The sequence below is a fragment of the Falco rusticolus genome, chromosome 11 (assembly GCF_015220075.1).
Source record: "Falco rusticolus isolate bFalRus1 chromosome 11, bFalRus1.pri, whole genome shotgun sequence".
In the NCBI taxonomy this organism is placed as follows: Eukaryota; Metazoa; Chordata; class Aves; order Falconiformes; family Falconidae; genus Falco; species Falco rusticolus.
Genome location: NC_051197.1, coordinates 49,742 through 71,043, shown reverse-complemented (window position 1 = coordinate 71,043; position 21,302 = coordinate 49,742). Strand labels below are relative to the sequence as shown.

At 36.1% G+C, this 21,302-nt stretch overlaps 1 protein-coding gene across 1 annotated transcript in view; it reads left to right on the top strand.

Annotated features, from left to right (window-relative positions):
• Window positions 1-21,302, top strand: part of MSH4 (mutS homolog 4) — a 34,002-nt gene that overhangs the window by 8,180 nt on the left and 4,520 nt on the right. Inside the window, exons 3-17 of the mRNA XM_037404156.1 lie at window positions 756-919; window positions 1,848-1,958; window positions 3,076-3,191; window positions 3,856-4,029; window positions 6,379-6,551; window positions 7,365-7,432; window positions 11,482-11,556; window positions 12,014-12,078; window positions 12,612-12,781; window positions 14,500-14,636; window positions 15,061-15,164; window positions 15,980-16,104; window positions 17,859-18,059; window positions 19,240-19,358; window positions 19,875-20,003. Coding sequence (XP_037260053.1) covers window positions 756-919; window positions 1,848-1,958; window positions 3,076-3,191; window positions 3,856-4,029; window positions 6,379-6,551; window positions 7,365-7,432; window positions 11,482-11,556; window positions 12,014-12,078; window positions 12,612-12,781; window positions 14,500-14,636; window positions 15,061-15,164; window positions 15,980-16,104; window positions 17,859-18,059; window positions 19,240-19,358; window positions 19,875-20,003 — 1,931 coding nt within the window. The remainder of the gene's footprint in view (window positions 1-755; window positions 920-1,847; window positions 1,959-3,075; window positions 3,192-3,855; window positions 4,030-6,378; window positions 6,552-7,364; window positions 7,433-11,481; window positions 11,557-12,013; window positions 12,079-12,611; window positions 12,782-14,499; window positions 14,637-15,060; window positions 15,165-15,979; window positions 16,105-17,858; window positions 18,060-19,239; window positions 19,359-19,874; window positions 20,004-21,302) is intronic.

The following is a 21,302-nucleotide window of genomic DNA, read 5'->3' as shown; positions in this document are numbered from 1 at the left end:
TTTTTGTAAGGCGTGTCTTGGAATCATGGGTGGATATTTGAAGAAGGAGATGAGATTAGTTGAGTTTGTGATATTTGGGAAAATTTAATTTGAAGCAATTTTAAGATGCTAAGAATGTTTCTTAAAAAAACATGAAAATGAAAATCAAATTATTGGTTCTCAAGCATACTTTATATGTATGCATTTTAGAATAGTTTAATAAGTTTAGTGTAAAATCAGATTAAATATATATGTATATGAAAAAGACATTTGTTTCCCCTAGCTTGGTGAGATCTAAGCCACCTTGATCCAAGTTGTGCTTTTAGTAGAATATTATGTTACAGTATCTCTCTGCAATTAATATATCCAATTTTAACTAGTGGTAATAGCTGTGCATTGTCTTGATTTTAAAATGGCAAATGTTTAATAATAGCCATGCCTTTAGGAGTGTAGTAAACATCTTTTTTGTTTAGTACAGAGATGGTGACTCAGAAGTGGTGTTTTCACTTGCTACAGAAATGTGATTAGTTCTGACAGTCTCAAATGCATTCAGTAAGTCTTCTAATGTCAGGTTATGATGTTCATACTTGGGAAGGTGTGCCTTGTCTGTATGGTATGGCAAGTAAGGAGTTTTTAATTGTTAATGAAGTTTGGTAAACTGAAAGGGCTTTCCACAGATGTGGGAATATAAACACATATTTAACTTGGAATGGCAAAGTATAATTCTGTTAATGTAAAGTGGTGGCTTGTAACTGAATATATGGAATGTTTTACAGCTACATCCTCATCTGCAGTCTCTGCTCATACCGTTGCATCAGTTATTGTAGCTGTAGTAGAAGGAAGAGGCCTTGCCAGAGGTGAAGTAGGAATGGCCAGTATTGACTTAAAAAATCCTGAGGTCATATTGTCACAATTTGCAGACAATACAACTTATGCCAAGGTATTGTTGCATACTTAATTGCAGTATCCCTTACAGGCTAATTATTTTGTTTGTCTGTCTTAAAAAAGCTTATGACCAATGGGAAATTAATTTTTTAATTTATAGAAGAAATTTCACAAAAGTTAAAGGAACAAGTTCTAGAAAACGTGCAGCGTTGAAGGGACTGCTATTTCATGTGTCTCAGATTTTAGATAAAGAGGAAATAATATTTTGCAAAAGAAAAATAGCCTTTCTGCAGAAAAATAGTGTTTGGACTATGTGGGAGTGAGATGCCTGGCTTTGAGGAGCATTGGACAATAGGTGGTAGTAGAACTTGCAAATATTTTCATCAGGCAAAACAAAACAACTCTTGAGAGCAGGGCTGTGTAAATGGGGGGGAGGGGGGGGAGCTGGGCAGGAGTAGAATAACTGCAGGGTCAGCTTTGTATGGTTGCACAAATACTCCTTCTCAGTTAGTTCAAAATGAAATTTACTCAAGTCTACAGGCAGGTGTTCTGCCTACCAGCACTGCATACTCAACATTAATTGTGAGAGTAAACTGATTTATGCAACAGCAGTGTTAGTAAAACATCTTAGTTAAATGGTTTTGTTGTTGATACGCATGCTGGAAAATAATGTGGCTTGTAGCATCTTTACAGTAGTCAAAGAAGTAAAACATAAATTTAATTAGGAGACTAAGTAGATGTAACTCAGAATATAAACGGCTATCAATGTGTTGTATAATGTCTTTTTTTTTTTTTTTTTGACCATTAGTACTTTTAAAGCTTATCCTGGCCTTAACACACGTAAGTACGTATTGCACCTGGCAGCTACAGAAATACTTCTGTAATAGACAGTACTAAAAATAAAAATGAAATGTGCATCTTGAAAATGTGAGTGCATGAAAAAATGTACACATTCAGATGATTATGTAATTTTTTTTGTTCAGGTTATTACTAAACTCAAGATTTTAACACCACTAGAAATAATAATGTCAAACACTGCTTGTGATGCAGGGAGCACAACAAAATTGTTCAGTCTGATAACAGAACATTTCAAGGTAAGCTCTTAAATTTCATTCCCTGTTCTAGAGTTCTTGTTGATCACTTTGATTCTTGATTTGAAAGTTTTCTACAACTTCTGAAACCTTAAACACAGCCACATTTTGTGTTTTGTATCATTTTTCGGGTCAAATTTTACCACGGTAAAGGATAATCTAAATGCAGCTTCAGCATTGCTAGTTCTAATCCTGACAATTACAGAGTTAAGTATATTAGTAATTACAGCTGGAAGTTTTAAATGTGTGGCATTGAAGTAATTTGAGCAATACTGAACCTTGGAAAGAATCAGAGATCAAAAAAGCAAGCATTGTCCTTTGCTGCTCCTTTGTTCTCTCAACCTGATAAATAGATGGGGCTAGTGTATCACAGAATAGGAAAAAGAGCACTGACGAAGTAAGAGGCTGAGATGAACTAGCATGCATAATTTATGAGTATTCAAGTCTCAGAACATTTAAAAAACTGTAGTAATTACTACTTGAATTGTTTCCATGTCTACACTGCTGATGGCTCCTTCATGAGTCCTCTTTCCCTTACTGACTTCTCTCCTCTTTTTCTTGCATAAATCACTGGTGCATTGTGCATATTCAGTTACATTAACCTGCATATCTTTATTCCCTATTTACCATTGAAGGCTTGATAAGGCCTTTACCTTATCAAAAGGCTTTACCTTTGGGCTTTACCTTAAAAAAGGCTTTACCTTTGGGCTTAAACCTTGGCAAGGGAAAACTACACTTTGAATCTGAGCATCAGTGCTAGCATGAAAATAACTCGTCTCAAAAAGTCATTAACTTTATCCAAATCCAAGTTAAATTCACAATGTGGACTAGCTAGCTCTTGAGAGGAAAAGCAATACCCAAGAAAAAGCCTATGTTAATTGACTTAAAGCAGTCATATGAGCCTTTTTGTATGTGCTCACTACCAGAGAGAAGGAAAGATGAGTTCCAATAGTATGGCTTACTTGTGCTAAGAAGCTAGAATGAATAGTTCTGTAAAGACAGTTGAACGGGTTGATAGATTTTCTTGGAAACATGTATCACTAGCAAAATAGGGAAATCTGTCTGGTGAAAAACTCTCTGTAACTTTTTAAACTATTTGCTTTTCACCCCATCTTCACAGAATGTGACTTTTACAACTGTCCAGAGAAAGTACTTCAATGAAACAAAGGGTTTGGAATACATAGAACAATTGTGTGCATCTGAATTCAGCACTGTTTTCATGGAGGTTCAGTCAAAGTATGTTTAAATAAGGAAAAAAGCATACTGTGTCCAGATAAGTTTTTAACAGCTTTTTACATACATAGTACACAGGTCTGTGGCTTGTTGCGAAAGTCAGAAAATAAAACAGAGCTGGGTTTTTTGGGGGGTTTTTTGGTTTTGTTTTTTTTTTGCCCCCCAGTGTTTCTGATATATCTAGAAACTTAAATAGAAAGCCTGTTACAGATTCTGGGTTGGTTTTTTTTTTTGAGTTTTCATAGACTTCCATATTCTCCTTTTCCTTCTTTATTTAACAATACAATGTAACAGCTGTGATTGCCAGCCTTTCTGGCCTCAGCAGATGTTTTCCTTTTACCATCACTTTTGAGTAATGATACTTGGTGACCTGGGTCTTCATTTCAAGTCACGTGTAACTACTGAAATATGTATGTTAACAATAGCAGCTTTGTAGAGGTGGGCTATCAAGTGTACAGACAGTCAAACATTCATGAATATTTGGTTTACCATGCACATATGTGCACTGTACATGGGTTAGAACATACTTAAAATGTTCTGCTTTTTCAGTGCTTATCCCAGTAGTTGTCAAGCAGAAGTGTGAATGTGATTTCTGTAGTGCACTGCTTGGTTTTGTGGTACTTAAATAGCACTATTTAACATTCATTAAAGCTTGTTTCTTTCGAAGGTATTACTGTCTTGCAGCTGCTGCAGCTTTGCTAAAATATGTTGAATTTATTCAAAATTCAGTTTATGCTCCTAAGTCACTCAAGGTGCGTTTCCAGGGGAGTGAGAAAACAGCTATGATAGATTCTTCATCAGCGCAAAATCTTGAACTAGTAATTAATAACAGAGATCCTCGGTAAGAATATTTAAGTTTACAAATTACACTTTTATATAAAAGTTGTATTTTCACCAAGTATCCTTGATGTTTGTGTCAGAACTGACTGTTACATTCATTTCTGTATGACAGAACTTACATACTATTCAGAGCTTTTTTAAAAAAATAATATTTGGACAGAGAAATGCGTTACAATTTGGCAAAAAATTTCTAGCTTAGGAAATCCTACAAGTAAATTGCAGGAATAGATGGTACATAGTCATCTTTACATTGATTTCTGTATTTTATTCAAACTTACAAATGATGATGCAAAATTTCACAGATTGCAAAATGAAGGAAGCAACGTTTTTGCAAGAAGTTGCTTATGTTGGATTAAAATGCCTAGGTTTTACTCATTTAACACAAGATAAAGGCTCCAGGCTTGAAAGGTTGTTTTGTTTTCCTTTAGCCGTAAGGAATAGTGGCAAACACAGTAATTGCTGTAAGGATGGTCACAGGGAATGTGGTACTTGATTGGATGGTATTTCTCCACAATGAGAACAGTGCCTGGAGCACTTCCTTCACCGGGACTTACTTGCCTTCTAGGCAGAAGCAGCTGCAAGGCTTACTTTCTCAAGACTGTTATTCTTGTTAGAAACATGGAAAGTTTCTTGGAAAAAAGACTTGGAACTTGTACTTTGCTGCCTGCCAAGTTCTGAGATCCACCTCTGTTCAGAAGTCTACTCATCACCTCGATACGAAAAGGGGAGCCTGGAGATTCCTCACACTCCCAATTATTACTCATAAGAGCTTTCCACTTGGAGAGATATCATAGAATGGCTTGGATTGGAAGGGACCTTTAAAGTTCATCTAGTTCCAAACTCCCTGCTGTGGGCAGAGACATCTTTGACTAGATCAGTCATCCTTAGACTTCTGCCACTGCTTTCTTCCCTTTCCAGAATTTCTGTGGGCAGTACACAGTTAGATCTGTTCTTCAGAACTGGGAGGTAATTACAGTTTCTTTCTGTTCATCTGTCATGCTCTGCCCCCAGTTCCTTCTTGTTTGCTTCATTGCTTCGTATGTAACTCTAGGAGCCAGCCACTCTTAAGATCGGTGAGATTTTCAGAGCAATATTTCTCTGAAAGCTGCTGCTAATTCCACAGATTATTTTGAGAGGAAGGAGGTCACAGGAGGAACTGAGCAACAGTAAACTGCTTCAAGACACTCTCTCTCCCCCTACCCCCCTCATTATTGCTGGAGAAATTTTGCTGACCCAGTGGCAAGTTTGAATCAGGCCATACACAGCTATTTTCATTACATAGATTTTACCTCTAAAGTGTGGTTAGATACCTTTGTATCAGATACTAACAGGTAAAAGTTAATAGTACAGGCACACACCAGAAACGCCTAAATCAAGTTTTTGTGCTAGTGGAGGGGCTTGTCTCTCTTAATTTATGGCAGGAGGAAATGAGCCTTCAGTTGCTTAAAGGTAGGCGGTGTAGATACTATCCCAAATGTAGAGTTCCCCTTAAGTCTTGTCATGAGTTGCGTATTGTGGTAAATATGTCCTTAATAAAACTGGGTTTGAATTTCCCCCTTTCTTAATTCTCTGGACTGTTGCTTTGTTCTTTTATAATGTGATATTTCAGGAGTTTCTGTACTATCTATCTATTTTCGTGCAGTTTGTTTTGTATACTTGTATCAGATTTCTTCCTATACAAGTTCTGGTTTCAATCAATGTTTATATGGCCCCAGTGTTTTCACTGGTTTTCGTTCAAGCCAGTAGCATTGAAAGCTTCAGTTGTCTGAAACTGTTTAGGTATGTACTAGATGTAAATATTTATTATATTTATATATATATTTATATATGTATAAAAAAAGCTGTTTCTTTTAAACAGATACAGTCAACACTTATGTGTGAGACCCGGGGATGTGTAACATGTAAAAGCCATGAATATGAAAATAATATTTATAATTCATAAGCATGTTATTTGGCTCCTGTATTCGCTGTGAGGTAGTTCTTTAAAAAAACAAAATAGACGCTTATTTCTCTCTTGGGCTTCTAAGTATTTTAAATATTTTTCAGAGATGTATTTTGATGAAAATGTTCTGATTAGTATTTGATCTCAGATTAGAGTTTGCCTCATTTTTAGAGGGTTAGTTTTGTTCACTTTTCATTAGCTCAGTTGAGAGGACAAAGGTGAACTACACTGCTGCAGTAGGAATAGAATGCTACCACAAAAAATGGTGTCAAATGGGGGGTGCTAAGCATCCCAAAAAGCGTATCTCGAATTTGTAGGATACCCTTGCCTGAAAATTTCACTTGATATTTACCATCTTTATTTTTATGAGTGTATTCTTTGCATAATTTTTTCCCCCCCTCTCAAAAGGAACAGCCACACACTTTTTGGTGTCCTAAATTACACTAAAACTCCAGGTGGAAGTCGAAGACTTAGATCCAGTATCCTGGAGCCATTAGTTGATGCTGAAACAATTAACATGAGACTGGACTGTGTTCAGGAATTACTCCAGGATGAGGAGCTCTTTTTTGGTCTTCAAGCAGGTAGTAGTTAATTGGTAGTTAATAGGTAGTTTTTGGAATACATATTATTATATTTCTTTTTAAACTTTTTTTTTCTAATCCATGAAAGCATGCCGTGCTTAATATGTTCGAAAAGTATTCTTTTAATAGTTTGTCAGGTGACATCAGGTGACACTTATATAGTGCACACTTTATTTTTTGAAGTAATCTTTATGGTAGTGATACTTTTCTCCAGTATTTTGCTAAGAAAAGTGAATTTCTCTGATAAAATGGATAGAAGTCAGTGAGCCAATAGATTTTTCAAACAACTTGCGTTTGTCTCTTCACCTCTATGGCTAGATATACACTATGTTGGAAGTATACAAGTATACATAATGTATATGTTAAAATCACATGAAGGTATCATTGATGCAATATGTGTTTGGATGCATATTTTTTTTTTGATTGCTTCATAAATAGTTGTCCAGAGAAATATAAGAAAAAATACAATACCAGAGTATGAGTTAGTCCACCTGAAGCTGAGTCATGTAATCTTAATCTTTATCACAAGAGACATATGATTAAATCTAACAAAAAGAATATTGCTGAACTGATAAATGTCCACCTGTACAATAATCACTACATGCTTAGGCATAGTAAGTGTAGTAATGACAAAATAATTTAGATAGAAGCTGGATTTAACCTGGGTTTTTTTTCTGGTAAATAATTTGTGAAGATAGAATGAAAGAAAGAGATCAGCATAAGTATTGCTAAGTAATTGTGTGCATTTTTAAAAATTTGGCTTTATTACAATTCTACTGTTCAATTTCTGTTCTGTTTACTTTTGTTTTACAGTTATCTCAAAATTCCTGGATACAGAACAACTACTTTCAGTTTTGGTACAAATTCCAAAGCAAGATACAGTATGTTTTGAAGTACACCTTAGATGATCAGTTATCTGTCTATAACATGCAATATATAAATGTGGTAACTTTAAATTTGCATGATATGATAAGAAAAAGACTGCACCTTAAAAAAACATGGAATAATGTTATAGATTGAGACTATAGCTTATGTTACAGCAGTAGAAGATTCTCATAGGAGAATGTTAGAAAAATTTGTGTTTGCTTCAATATCACATTCTACGCAAACGTGACTTCCAAAAATGTTTACTCATTCATCACTCCCCACTTTTATTCTTCATAAGTGGACATCCAGTTTGACAGTATTAAGATGAGAGGGGAGAATTTTCTTCACATCAGCATAAAAGAAAAAAGTGTGTAGCAGAAATTTGCTTTCTTATTTTTGGAGGTTAATGCAGTTTTTGATAGCCTAAAGAAAATTAAGCATCTTTCTCACTAGAAATTAAATAACTTCTTAGCTTTCATGAAATACAAATCTATAGGTATTTGTCTTCATTGCCTGAAAAAACATTTTTAAAAAGGTTCTTAAGAAGTGCTGTGACTTTGCTCAACTGTGCTTATAATACAGATAAATCTGTATTCAATTACAAAGTCAGTTGTGTAAACATACAAAGCCAGAACTGGGACTTACCTGTAGCTTTCCAAGACACATAGTATGAGCTATGCACAGCTTTCGTGCAGGAGTTAAGTGCTTCCTCTGAACAGCGATCACCTGACAGAAAATGGCATACTCACATGGACAGCATAAGCAAGCAGTATCAAATGAGACAGAAGTTTCTTCTATGCTCATAAGCAGAGAACATTATGTCTCAAGCACACAGAGATACCTAGGTTATGAATACTGTTTAAAAGTCCTTTCTTTGTCCAATTCTCAGCTTGACCCATGCCTCTCTGTTAACCTTTGAATGCAAACAATAAGTGAAGTAGTGGAGAACTGATTACTCTTAAGTTTTCTCAGGGTCTTGTCTTACAGATTAAGAGAGTACCCTGCTCTTACCTGTTACCTTAAATAGCACATCTTGCAAGGTGGACCAAAATGAAATGCAGATAAAAGCATTTGTTCATAAGAGCATAACTTAGTTTAGTTGAAAGACAAGCGATACTTTATCTGCTTATGCAGGATTATCAGCTTTAGCAGGAAGGTGTTTTATCCCTTATGCATTTGGCAGTTTCACTCTGTGTGAATGCCTTATGCCTCATGTTGCACCCATTAGAGTGCTTTCAGGAACTTGACAGTCTTTCCTCCTCAGTATTTATAGTGAACTTCCCTTTTGAAGTCTTCTAGGAGGTCAAGACAGATTTAATCTTTTGCCTTGAAAATCACACTGGAATATTTTTATGGTTTTTACCAGGAGATAGTTGTGATTAATTAAACTAAGGGTTCCCTTCCTTCAGTGTGCCAATGTGTCTTTATTAGACTGGAGGTCAGCTCCTGTTCTTAATTAATTTGTAAACAAAAATTGCTGAAGGGGGGTGGGTATAAAAGCTCTCTCCCGCCTAGTGGCTATTAACATTTTTCAAAGCAAGATTATTTTTTTGTCAGACCTTGCCTTGTATATCAATCTGTATATTAACACATGCAATACAAATATCAAAACATAAATACATGTAGTACATGTAGCTTACTACTGGATCTTGGTTGAGACCAGACACTATGGTTAACCAGTGAGCTTGAGATAACTGAACCTTAGCTTTTTTCTGCTCAGCATATTGTCATCATTCCATTATAAGTTACATTTGCCTACTGTACTTGAGTAGGATATTTCTTCCAATGCTTTTGAGGCTTATGCTCACCTGTTTCTATGCTGGTATGCCAGCATCACAGATATTTACAACTTTCTCACCTCTCGGTGTCTTCTCACATGCTGAATTACTTGCTTACGTAAATGACTTCTCTAATGCCAGTTAAAGAAATCAGATACAGACTCCAGTAGGAGTGTAATTAATCCAGAAAAATCTCTTTAATGATATATCCAAAAAGCTGAATGTTGATTGCTCCTGGCTTTCCTTGTAGAGATCTGTAACGTGAATAAAAGATTAGCTGTATGACTAAAACTGTCAGCCTGGGTGCCTCTATGTACATATAGGACCATGTGCACCAAACTTAGCTGAAGCGTTTTCAGTCTTGATTTGGTCCAATATAGCAGAGCTTCGTATTCATGCAACAGACATGTTAATTTGAGTGCTAACTCAGCTGCTTTTATCAAATGCTAGATTAACCCATTCAGTATGTTCTGATCCCATTCACCATACGAATTGTCACTGCAAAATGTTCCACCGGTCAACAAATGAAGTCTTCAGCTGAAAAGCCTACAGTTTCAATCACTAAAAGCGAGCAGTATGTTCAACATGAGCATTCTGTCATCCTAAGGAGGACCATCAAGTGACAGTCTTGCTGAGATGTGTTGATTGAAAAATCATGTAATTGGTGATATGAAGTACTTCCTTTTCTGAAATCTGCATATATATGCAAATTAAAGCTATCTGGACCAAAAAAAAAAAAAATCCTTAAAAGACCCTCTTGTCTCAATCATGAAGGATCCTTAGAAGTTGGATCAATATCCAACTTGTGGTGGAAATGAGGACCATCTGCTCTGCATTACTTGGTCACCCATCTGAAGAACAAATTCAGTAGATTCCGTTTCTGATGAAGTTCCAAGCATGCGACATATTGATTGCTTCTCTGACAGGAAGAAGGTACCAGTATTTTTGGTCTAAATGAATTTCCAGGAAATATAAAAGTTAAACTAGGGCTCATCCACTGACATAGCACATAAATCTGTAGGACTATGTCTCTAGCACAAAACCAAAGTCATCTGCTTCTCTGAATTGTCGTGCTTTACATTGTCAGAGTGACTGTGGACAAATCAGTTTCAGATACTGTAAAGGATAGGCTTGCATTTTAGTCGTTAATGAATCATAAAGAAGTAACATTACGTAGAAGAGTTTCTGGCTATAATTGTATTCATTCAGTTTTTCCCTTTGACCCTAAAGTGCAGCATGTACAAAGATCCACTTCTAACACCAGTTAAAATTCCTAAAGAACTATTTTAGAAAAGGTACATTCCATTATGAAATACCAACTCTTCACATATGACCATGTCTGTCCTTTGGATGTCTGATTCCATCATGGGACTGAGACCCCATATTCATTTGCAGATTATGATTCTTCTGTTAAATACATTTAGTCCAAAACAACTTTATATAGAAGGTAAGGTAAGGCGAGAGGTGTCCTCTATCACAAAAGTAGAGTTATATGCAAAGAAGAAAAGATTTCACATGGGGTCATACTCCTGTGTCCATGTTGAAAACTAATGCTAGATTTTCTTCAGAGCCAAATAATGTGCTTAGCTATGTTGGTTTCTTAAAATCCTCTTACACAGTGCATATGTACTGTATATCCTATGCAGGACATACGCTGTGCCCTAATATCAGCAGCAAAATTCTTATAATTGTTAATGGGGCATGCAAAAGAAGGTAGGATGTGTGTGTGGACAAAACATTTTCAAGAGTGGTCTTTAAGCAAAATTTTTAAACATTTATTGCTTTTATTTACTTTTTTTAATTACATGGGTGTATGTGTAAGGATATAAATATATTATCCAAAGATGAGTCAACCAAGTTGAGTTAATTTGTGTTTAACAGCATTTATGGAAAGAGCTATGCTTCTGAATTACAAAACATAATGTGTTTGCTTTGAAAGAGTACAGGCTATGTAGTTTAGAGCTATGTATACGTAGAAGATCAAAGAAGTGTTCATGGTTTGGGTTAGCAGTGTTCTCAGAGTCAATCATTGTCCATGCAGATGTATGAAAATACTACCTACTGATGGGCAGACTATCACTGTAGGCAATGTAAAATTTAACTACACTTTTTTACGCAGTTACATGGCGAGTTGTCAAAGTGAGCTTATAAAGTATTTTAACAATTTTCTTTAGAAGTATAAAACCTTACTTACAGTTAACAATATGAGTTCTGCTAGTTCTTAGGTACTCTCTCAAACAGGCAGACATACAAACAGCTCCAATACTTGTAAAATTTTTCAACAGGTTAAAACTGCTGAATCAAAAATAACTAATTTAATTTACCTGAAGCATACTCTAGAGCTTGTGGAGCCTCTGAAAGTAAGCTGTCTTTATTTTATTTTTAAAAAAAAAACCAACAACAAATAAAGACCATTTTGTCCTTATTTTTTACAGAGCAGTTTGTTAAATTTCATAGAATATAGAATAGAATATCTCAAGTTGGAAGGAACCGATAGGGATCATCAAATTAAAAAAAAAAGAAGTTATTTATAACTTGCAGGACACAGTACTGCCAATGTGTAAATTCTTAAGCCAGTTGAAAATACGCATTTGAGTCTAATACTCTTTAAGAACTGAACTCCTACCATTACCTGAATAATTGAATAATTGATTTTGTAACAAGCATTTAACGGACATTCCTGCTCAGATTCTGTAAGCTGCTGTTGTGCAACTGTTGATGAGCCTGGGTGAATCTAAGAATTTTCAGTCATACAAAAGCCCTTTTTGGGCTACAGAAAGAAGTAACTGTTTGTGTCCATATTTTAATCTTCAACAGGCTGCTTTAAGAAGCTGTAACACATCGCTGCTAAAGGCTTACTACAATTCTCTTGAGGATACAAGGTATTTATCATAATAGTGTAGCAAGTATGTTAGAAACTCTCACCTTAAGAACTTAAGATTAAAGATGTTGCATTTTTGCTTATTTGTAGTTAGAGGTTTAGCTCAATTCTTCTGTCTAAAAGCTGATTTTAATTGTCAAAATTCTAATTTTCAACTAATAAACAAATACAGGGAAAAAAAAACAACAGAAGGTTAGCTATGATAGTGCAATTGCTGATGCACTGTATTCCATTAGAAATAATTCTGAAAAGACAAAAGTAGTGGTTTCCTAGAGTAATAATAATCCAAAACTCAGCTGTTCCCTGTGTATTTGAGAAATAATTCATATCTCCCAAAGATTTGAATGATATCTTTGGTCAGACTTCGGTATAGTCGTACTTCATTCTGAGGCAAAAACAGATACGGAATTATGCTTGGTTTTAACAGTAGGTAATTTACTTTGGTTCTTTGTAATACTCTAATTTTTGGGTGATACTGAAAATAAAAATGGTAAAGTAATAGGTAGCTAATTATTGATACAATGGATATTGCAGATTTGGAATTATACTTGAAAAGATTACAACTGTAATTAATGATGATACAAGGTACACAAAAGGATGTCTGAGTATGAGGACCCAGAAATGCTATGCTGTTAAACCTAACATCAATGAATTCCTTGACATAGCTCGTAGAACATACACAGAAATTGTTGATGACATAGCAGGTATTTCTAAACCAAGATTTTTATTTATTTGGAGCTCAAAGTATGTTGCATCTGGCATATAGAAGCCATGTATCCATATGTATTTTAACTTTCTTCTGGGTATAAAGTATTTAGTATCAGTATAAACTGATTGTCATTGATAAGTAACTGAAGTGCTTTTGAGATACTGTGATTCCTATATCTAAAACTCTTGTTGTTCCTTATCCTCTAGAAGTATGAAAAAGTTAAATAGAATTATTCCAACTAAAACATTCTGCATAAAACATGTAAATCTTTGGTTTAGCTTCTTGAATTAAGGTATCTTTGTTCTTTATATTTTAAGCAGTCTTCATGTATCTGTGGTCTACTTTTTAGCCAAGCTATTAAGAGTTGAAATATACAAACAAAAGGGATTTTAGCAAAATGTCTGTTACCGTGCTTAAGCAATCTTCCTGCATTAAGTAAAAATAGAAGTATCCGGGCCTACGTAAAAAGCAGCGTGTTCAGCAGGCTGAGGGAGGTGATTCTGCCCCTCTGCTCTGGTGAGCCCCCTCCCGGAGCACTGCATCCAGCGCTGGGGTCCCTGGCACAAGAAGGTCATGGACCTCTTGGAGTGGGTCCAGGGGAGGCCACAAAACTGGTCCGAAGTCTGGGGAGCCTCTCCTGTGCAGACGAGCTGGGAGAGTTGGGGTTGTTCAGCCTGGAGAAGAGAAGGTTGTGGGGAGCCTTTCAGTATGTAAAGGGGGCTTGTAAGGAGGAGGGAGAAGGGCTTGTTTTAGCAGGGCTTGTATTGACCGGAAAAGGGACGATGGTTTTAAAGTGAAAGAGGGTAGATTTAGATTGGAGGTAAGGAAGAAATTTTTTACAAAGAGGGTGATGAGATGCTGGAATGGGTTTCCCGGAGAAGTTGTGCATGCCCCGTCACCAAAGTCAGGTTGGCTGTGGCTTAGAGCAGCCTGATCTAGTGGAAGATGTCCCTGCCCGTGGAAGGGGGGCTGGACTCTGAAGGTCCCTTCCAATCCACACCATTCTATGATTCTATATTCAGAATGGCCTAAGTTGCTAGTGTATGTTGTGAGTGGTTGGAACATGAGAGTGGTCAAGCTTAGAGCAATGAGCAGCAAGGAAGCACCACTGAGTAACTCCATTCCTCTCACAGGAGTACAACAGTTACCCTTTTTGCAGTATTCAGAATTCTCATGATTTAACAGTACATACTCTTCTATCATCTAACAGTTCCCTGCATATGGTACCTTCTCAACTAGGAACAAGATGGATTTAAGGGGGGATTACAAATGTACACCATTACTCTTAGTCTGAGGAAAGTTGCTTAGAATTATGAACTGGTTAAAAACTGAGAGTCCGTAGTCTGCAGTTCATATTCTGTCTAGTGATTAGACATTGCTGCTGAGTGCTTGAGCAGACTTTCCTTTCTGTAGTTAGGCTCACCTGGGAGTTGATCAAATGCATGATCTGTCTTTAAAGAACACATGGATTTATCTGATTTTTCACTGGAAATTTTTTCCCAATAGCTTTGTGCGGCCACATTTGTTACATTAATATGTTACTTAACTCCCTGAAGACCAACCGCAGAAAGCCTTTTGTTATGTTACTTGCATGACACGTTCAGTGCCTGTAAATCACATTAACAATGTACTTTGTGCCAACACAAATATATATGTGTGTGTATGCACATAAATGCATGTAAATTGGGTCAAATCTTTATTTGTGGTATGTAGGTATGGTAACACAACTTGCAGAAAAGTACAGCCTACCAATGAAAACAGGTTTCAGCTCTGCTCGTGGATTTTTTATCCAGTTGAATGCTGATTGTTCAACTTTACCCCATGGCCAGCTTCCTCCAGAATTTACAAAGGTATCTGTACTAGATAACTTTTTTCATATGTTTGTATACTTATTGTATATAAAATGTATAATACATGAATAAAGTACACATTATACAGTAATTTAAGCAACAAAATAATTTCAGTGAAGATATCTACAAGTAAATAAAGGTATAATTGTACTTTTTCATAACTGCCCTATTTCTACTCATACTTAATATAGTCAGAAATGGGCAATTACCTGCAATTATGTTGTGTGTAAATATGAAGTCATATATCTTGCTGGTAACTGCATTCTCTTGTATGGATTTTTCATAAAAAATTATATGGGAAGAACGAAACCAGGCATTGTTTTTTCTGCTTCCCCCTGCCCGGTAGTCTTCCCAGTTTGCTTTTTAGAAACTGTTTTTATTTCTGATAATATGTCACGTTCTTGTTGTTTTGAATTCCTTGTAGATCACTAAAATGAAAAACACATATAGCTTCACTTCAGCAGATTTAATAAAAATGAATGAAAGATGTCAGGAATCCCTGAGAGAAATATATCACATGACCTACTTGTAAGACCATTTAAAACTATTTCATATTTTCTAACTAGATTGATTTTGGCCAATTAACAGCTAATTACAAGTTTCCTTAATGCTTTCTGTTACCACTACTTACAGAAATAATCCAAAGTGACGCTGGTCAAGTGTACTTCCTGAGGCAAAAAAACCCCTCACAAAGTGTGTATTGTATTAAATGTGGTTACAAATATATAGACATTTATTAATAAGGGTGGCCATCATATTTGTTAAAAGTTTATGGATGAATTATCTACACAAAATGACAGAAGGAATGCTTTAGTTTTGTAATGCAGAATCATTACTTTTAATCAGTTCCTTGCATTTAGAGAAGAACTGTTTGTTTCTGTATTTTGTCCTTGCTGCATGTTGTGTTGCTCTGCTGTCTATATCAGAAGACTTCCTAAGTGTAATGTTGCATGTCAGTTCTATGGAAATTATTTCTAGAAACCATGTGGGGTTTTTATTAAAGTGAAGCTTAAGGGAATTAGAGTCACATTTGACATGTTAATAAAACATACTTGATTCCATGGCTGTATCTCTCTGTGAAGCTTTCTTATGAGCTGTTGGTATTTGAGTTATGCGTCTTGTGTCTGATAGCAGAATTTGATATGAGGTGATGGTATAAGATTTTAATTTGCTTCAAAGAAATTTATACATTTGTTTGCATTTGGCAGAGGTGATTGCATTTTGTGAGTAACCTCCTACCCTAATGTGTGCAGTATGAACGTTATTAACTTGCTTTATTTCTTTAGGTTGTATGAAATGGCAGAATGTACTGTGCAACAACTAAAATCAGTGTCTTATTTCAGAATAGTGTGTAAACTCCTGAATGAGATCTATGAACACATTCATTGCCTATACAAGCTGTCTGACATCGTGTCAATGCTGGATATGCTGCTTTCATTTGCCCATGCCTGCACTCTTTCCGATTATGGTAAGTTTATTCTTTGATTCTGTCACAGGCCAGATAAAGACACTCCTGCTGGAGAATATCCAGTCTGTTTTGTCTTTTCTCCATTGCTGAGCCCACATTATTTATTCTTGTGGGTATCTGTATGCTTTAGGTGTGTATCTCTGGTCTGTCCTTGCCAGTTTTGTGCCTATGTTCTTTCTGCTTCTATTCATTTAAATTACATTCTGCCATTTAGCTGCTGTAAGCCTTCACAGCTGGTCTTTTCAAGTTAGCCAGTTTAAGCATACTTGGTTCAAAAGCAGAAATCTGTGGACATCTGAGTTTACACTTCTGTTCTGGAAGGGCAGAAGATAATATAACCAGACCAGCATTAAGTATTTACTGTAAAACAAAAGATGTAGCTACCTTTGTTTCTGCTTCAACTTCTATAGCACTTTTAGACATTTTTGGAAGTAGTCTTCTAAGGAATCCAGCATCATGTGCTTACCTGCATATTGTTCATCCTGCTTCCTTAGCCCGGTTATGCAATGTACAAATGAGCACGTTGTCTTCAATTAATGATGACCTGAGATACCTACAGTACAATATGGTGTAGATACTGACTCAGGTCTGAAAGCCATCTGAGGAGATGTATTAGTTCATCGTTACTGATGCTGCTGTGTAGTTTCCAGTTCATGAGCAGGATCAGTTTACTTTGCAGCATGGACTGTGAATCTGCATGTGCTGATGGTTCCCATAGCACAGGAATTGATATGTAACTGAACAATAACTGTAACGCTTGAGGCAACCTTCTCCCACCAAATTAATCAGAGCACAAGTTTTCTTCAGCAGTAATAATAAGACCAAAGCCACTTAGCTTCTCCCCACAGCCAGGCATGAATGTGTATCCACCAAAAGAACTGGACTCTCATTTGTAGGTTTCAGTCCCCCTTGCCACTTGACTCTCTCATCTAAATCATTGAATGACTAAAATCCACACCAAGTAGTTAGCGTTCCCCAATGTTAAACCTGGAAAACTGTTATGGCACTTCTTTCTTGAAGGCTGCTGCATTTAGAAAGACCACCAAAATTAACAACGCTTCTTTGTTAGCCTGGGGTACTGCCACTGAGGTGGACAAAGAGGAGACATACAGAAGAGGTTCAGAAAAGAACTGTATTCTGACAGAAATACATACGGAGAGTCCTGGTATCAAATGGATATGTGTAGGCATAATATATATCCAAATAATACAATAAAATAGAACAAAAATAGAAGGAACGCTACTTCCTTTCCCATGCTTATATAATAAATTACGTATGTAGTAGTACTAGAGTTCGTGACCCCTGTAATTTATAAGCTTCTAGCAGTATAAAAATAAATTATTAAAAATATATTAGCTATGAAACTGGCTCTCAGGTTTTCAGTTTTAATTACTTTCCAAGTTTTAGTCTTTTCTATTTCTTTTTATTACTGCAGTCCAACCCTACTTATTACAGAACACAAACACAGTGTTAATTTAGCAATGAAGTGTTAGTTATAGGATTCTTTTTGTAGTAATGAATCATGAAGACTTGCTTGACGACGAGAATCTGTACCCATACGTGGCTGGTGATTCTTCCTAAATTCTGCATGTTAGTCTTGCTCGCTACAGGAAAGTAAAAACTGGGGAGGAATCAGAACTACAGAGTCTGACTTCTGCTCTGCAGGAATTACTTTATTTCAGAATGCCCTACTTTAATAACCTAAAAGTTTCCATACTAACTCTGCAATGTTTTATATCCTTTTTGTCATTTAGTTCGTCCAGAATTTACGGATACTTTAGCAATCAAGCAGGGATGGCATCCCATTCTTGAAAAGATAGCTGTGGAAAAACCTGTGTCTAACAACACATATTTGACAGAGGGTAACAATTTTGTCATCATTACAGGACCAAATATGAGTGGAAAATCAACATACCTAAAACAGATTGCTCTCTGTCAAATTATGGCACAGATTGGTGAGTAAGTGTACACCGTATTAGAAGTCTGTGGCACATTTATTGTTATCTAGTTAAAAATATCTATGGAGTTGAATGATTTGGCTTCTAGAATAAGTTTCTATCTAAATAGTTACAGGTAATTTTTAAGTGTTTGCTTCTACCAGCTCTTGTGTTGCTGACAGAGACCACTGCAAGGTTTTCAGTCTGCCATTGGAAACTTATGGGACCCTGTCTGTGCATCTGGAATACTCCCCAGTCTGTCTTTAGGAGAAGCACAGCTGTATGCTTTAATCCTTTGGAGCACCTTAGCGACTGTCCTTGAAGTAGGCCCATTGGGCTATGATTGTGTTAGTCATCCAGAAGGAACAGGTGAACCTGAGTATACCTCAGTTACACAGAGAAATGTAACGTACCCAAGTAGAATTAATAGATAAATAATCAACTGCTTCGAATAAAAGTAGTAATAAATAGGGCAAGTTTCTATTATTAAAATTATAAAAGTAAACCAAGTATTTGTAAAGTCTTAACTGAGACTCATCCCTAGACTCAGGAATTCCTCAGAATTTTTACCTTAAAGGTAAGGTTCATGGCACAGGAGAAAGACCTTAATGGGCTGACCCTAACTCTATTAGAATGAAACTACTTAGCAGTGGGGAATAATATTTGTCTACCCTGTGTTTGTGGTCCAGTCCCCAATAACTGCAAGTTCTTCAGGAGCTGGTCTCAAAAACAAGTTTAATATGAATAGAGGAGGTTTGTAAAGTCTTCTGGGAGGCTTCCTGTTCTTCTCTATTCAATAAAACTAATAAGCCTCACAGCCTGATAAACACAATATAATCTTGGTTTTGGGAAACTGAGGTAATTTGGGATTAGTAATTCAATGGCTACAAAAACGTAAATTAATCCTAGTGTTTATTCTTACTTTTGCATCCCTTTAGACTGAAATGCAGCTTCAGGTATATGATTTCTTAAGGTTTTACTGATAAACTTCTCAAATTATTGCGTCTATATAATAATTCTTTTCTTACAAAGTAATGGTAGAACATAATATTGTGAAACTTTATCAAATAAAATGCATTCTCTGCAGTGCATAAAGACCAAGTGTAAAACCGGTTATTTTTTTTCCCCACTGACATATTCAGGCAAATTGGCATTTGCCGTACTGACGCAAGAAACTCATAATTTACTTGTTTTGTAGGTTCTTATGTCCCAGCAGAGTATTGTTCTTTTCGAATCACAGAGCAAATTTTTACCAGAATAGGTATGGATGATGATATAGAAACAAGTGCATCAACATTCATGAAGGAAATGAAAGAGGTATTAAACATTGTTAATCCAGGATCCAAGGCCCATTTTTACTGTTGTTGACTGTACTTTGAAAAGTAGTCAAAAATCCAGCTTTCATCTGTTACCTTGATAATAAATCACAGAAAACCAGGCATATCTTCAATAAAAAGATATCCCAAGAAGAGTAAAAATCAGTACTCTGTTGGACAGGAGTTTCAACATTTTATAATCTCTTAGACCTTAAATGATTAATTGTAGGAGCCTAAGCCCTCTCAATTCCCTCTTCAAAACTGATACGATTTTGAGGGAAAGTGATGTGTTCAATGGAAGAGGGAGTGCTGTAGTATGAGTCTTTGCTTGATTAGAATTGACAGCTATTTAAAGGCTGTCAAAAGGTAAAATTTGTAGATCTGACAAGATTTTTAAAAATTTCTGCATTAAATTTCATCTGAATAACACAAAGTATTCCTATTAACAGCAGTATTTCTATTAGACCTTTTAACAAATGCATTTATAGGAATGGTAACACATTAAATATTTTCCTAGATAACATACATCATACAAAACGCTAATGACAAATCACTCATCATAATTGACGAACTTGGCAGAGGTACCAGTGCTGAAGAAGGTATTGGCATTTGTTATGCTGTCTGTGAATATCTGTTGAATTTAAAGGTAATTCTGTTTCTGAAAAAATGTAAGCCTTATATAGTATTTTCTCATATTTAACTTCAATTTTATAGAGCCTTCTTGCTTAGGTATGATATTTTTCATACCTGATGAATAGTAAGAATTACAGTGATAGAGAAAAAATGCTGACATAAGATGCACTTTGGTTCACTGGTGGTCGTGATTTAATTCCTGTAGTTGGCTAAACACCACCCAGCCACTTTGCTCCCTCCCTGACAGTGAGATGGGGAGAGAATAGGGAGAGTAAAAGTGCAAAAGCTTGTGGGCTGGGATAAAGACAGTTTAACAGGTAAAGCAAAGATGCGTGCACAAGCAAAGCAAAATAAGGAATTCCTTCACTGCCTTCCATCAGCAGGCAGGTGTTCAGCCATTTCCAGGAAAGCAGGGCTTTGTCACATGTGATGGTTACTTGAGAAGACAAAGACCGTAGCTCTGAACATCCATCTTTTATGCAGCTTGTATTGCTGTGTGAATATATGGTATGGAATATCACTTTGGTCAGTGGGGGTCAGTTGTCCCAGCTGTGTCTCCTCCCAACTTCTTGTGCCCCTCAGCCTGCTTTTGGCAGGGTAGGGCAAAAAGCAGAAAAGGCCTTGATGCTGTGCAAGTGCTGCTTAGCAGTAGCTAAAACATGACTGTGTTATCAACACTCTGTTGATCACAAAACCAAAACATAGGACCATAGAAACTACAATGAAGAAAATTAACTCTGTCTTAGCCAAAACCAGTACACTGGTTACCATTTCTTTCCAGCTTGCTCACAAGCTTGCATTTCTATCTAGAAGGAGAATAACCCAGTCTCTTTAGTTTTGCTTAGTACAGCTGTGTATGCTTGAATGTTAAATATAAACTTCTTTACTGACTCTTACCTTTCCAGAGTACAGTGGTAGTTCCACATAACTTACGAGTTGGTCACAAAGGTTAGAGGCTTGTTTGGAAACTGGAAGATGGGTTTAGATGGGTTGGAAGTTTCACCTCTATTACTTATGTGATCATCTTGAGGTTGTTGTCAGTTTTTTGAAATAAGCATGTAGGTGTTCAGTTTCTCATCAGAGTTTATTCAGAGTACTTCAGTGGTTTGGTTTGAAAAACTTGGATATTTTCTGTAGCTTGTATTTTTGGCAAAACATTCCTTGAGAGTATTAAGGCAACCATTTGACAATTACTCAGATTAACCCTAGTGAAATTCTGTAAACATCATGGATTTCCTGTTCCTTCTGATACTCTTTTTTTTCATCTATTGAGAAAGGAGAAGAATCCCCAGCTGGAAAAAAAATCCTTGAC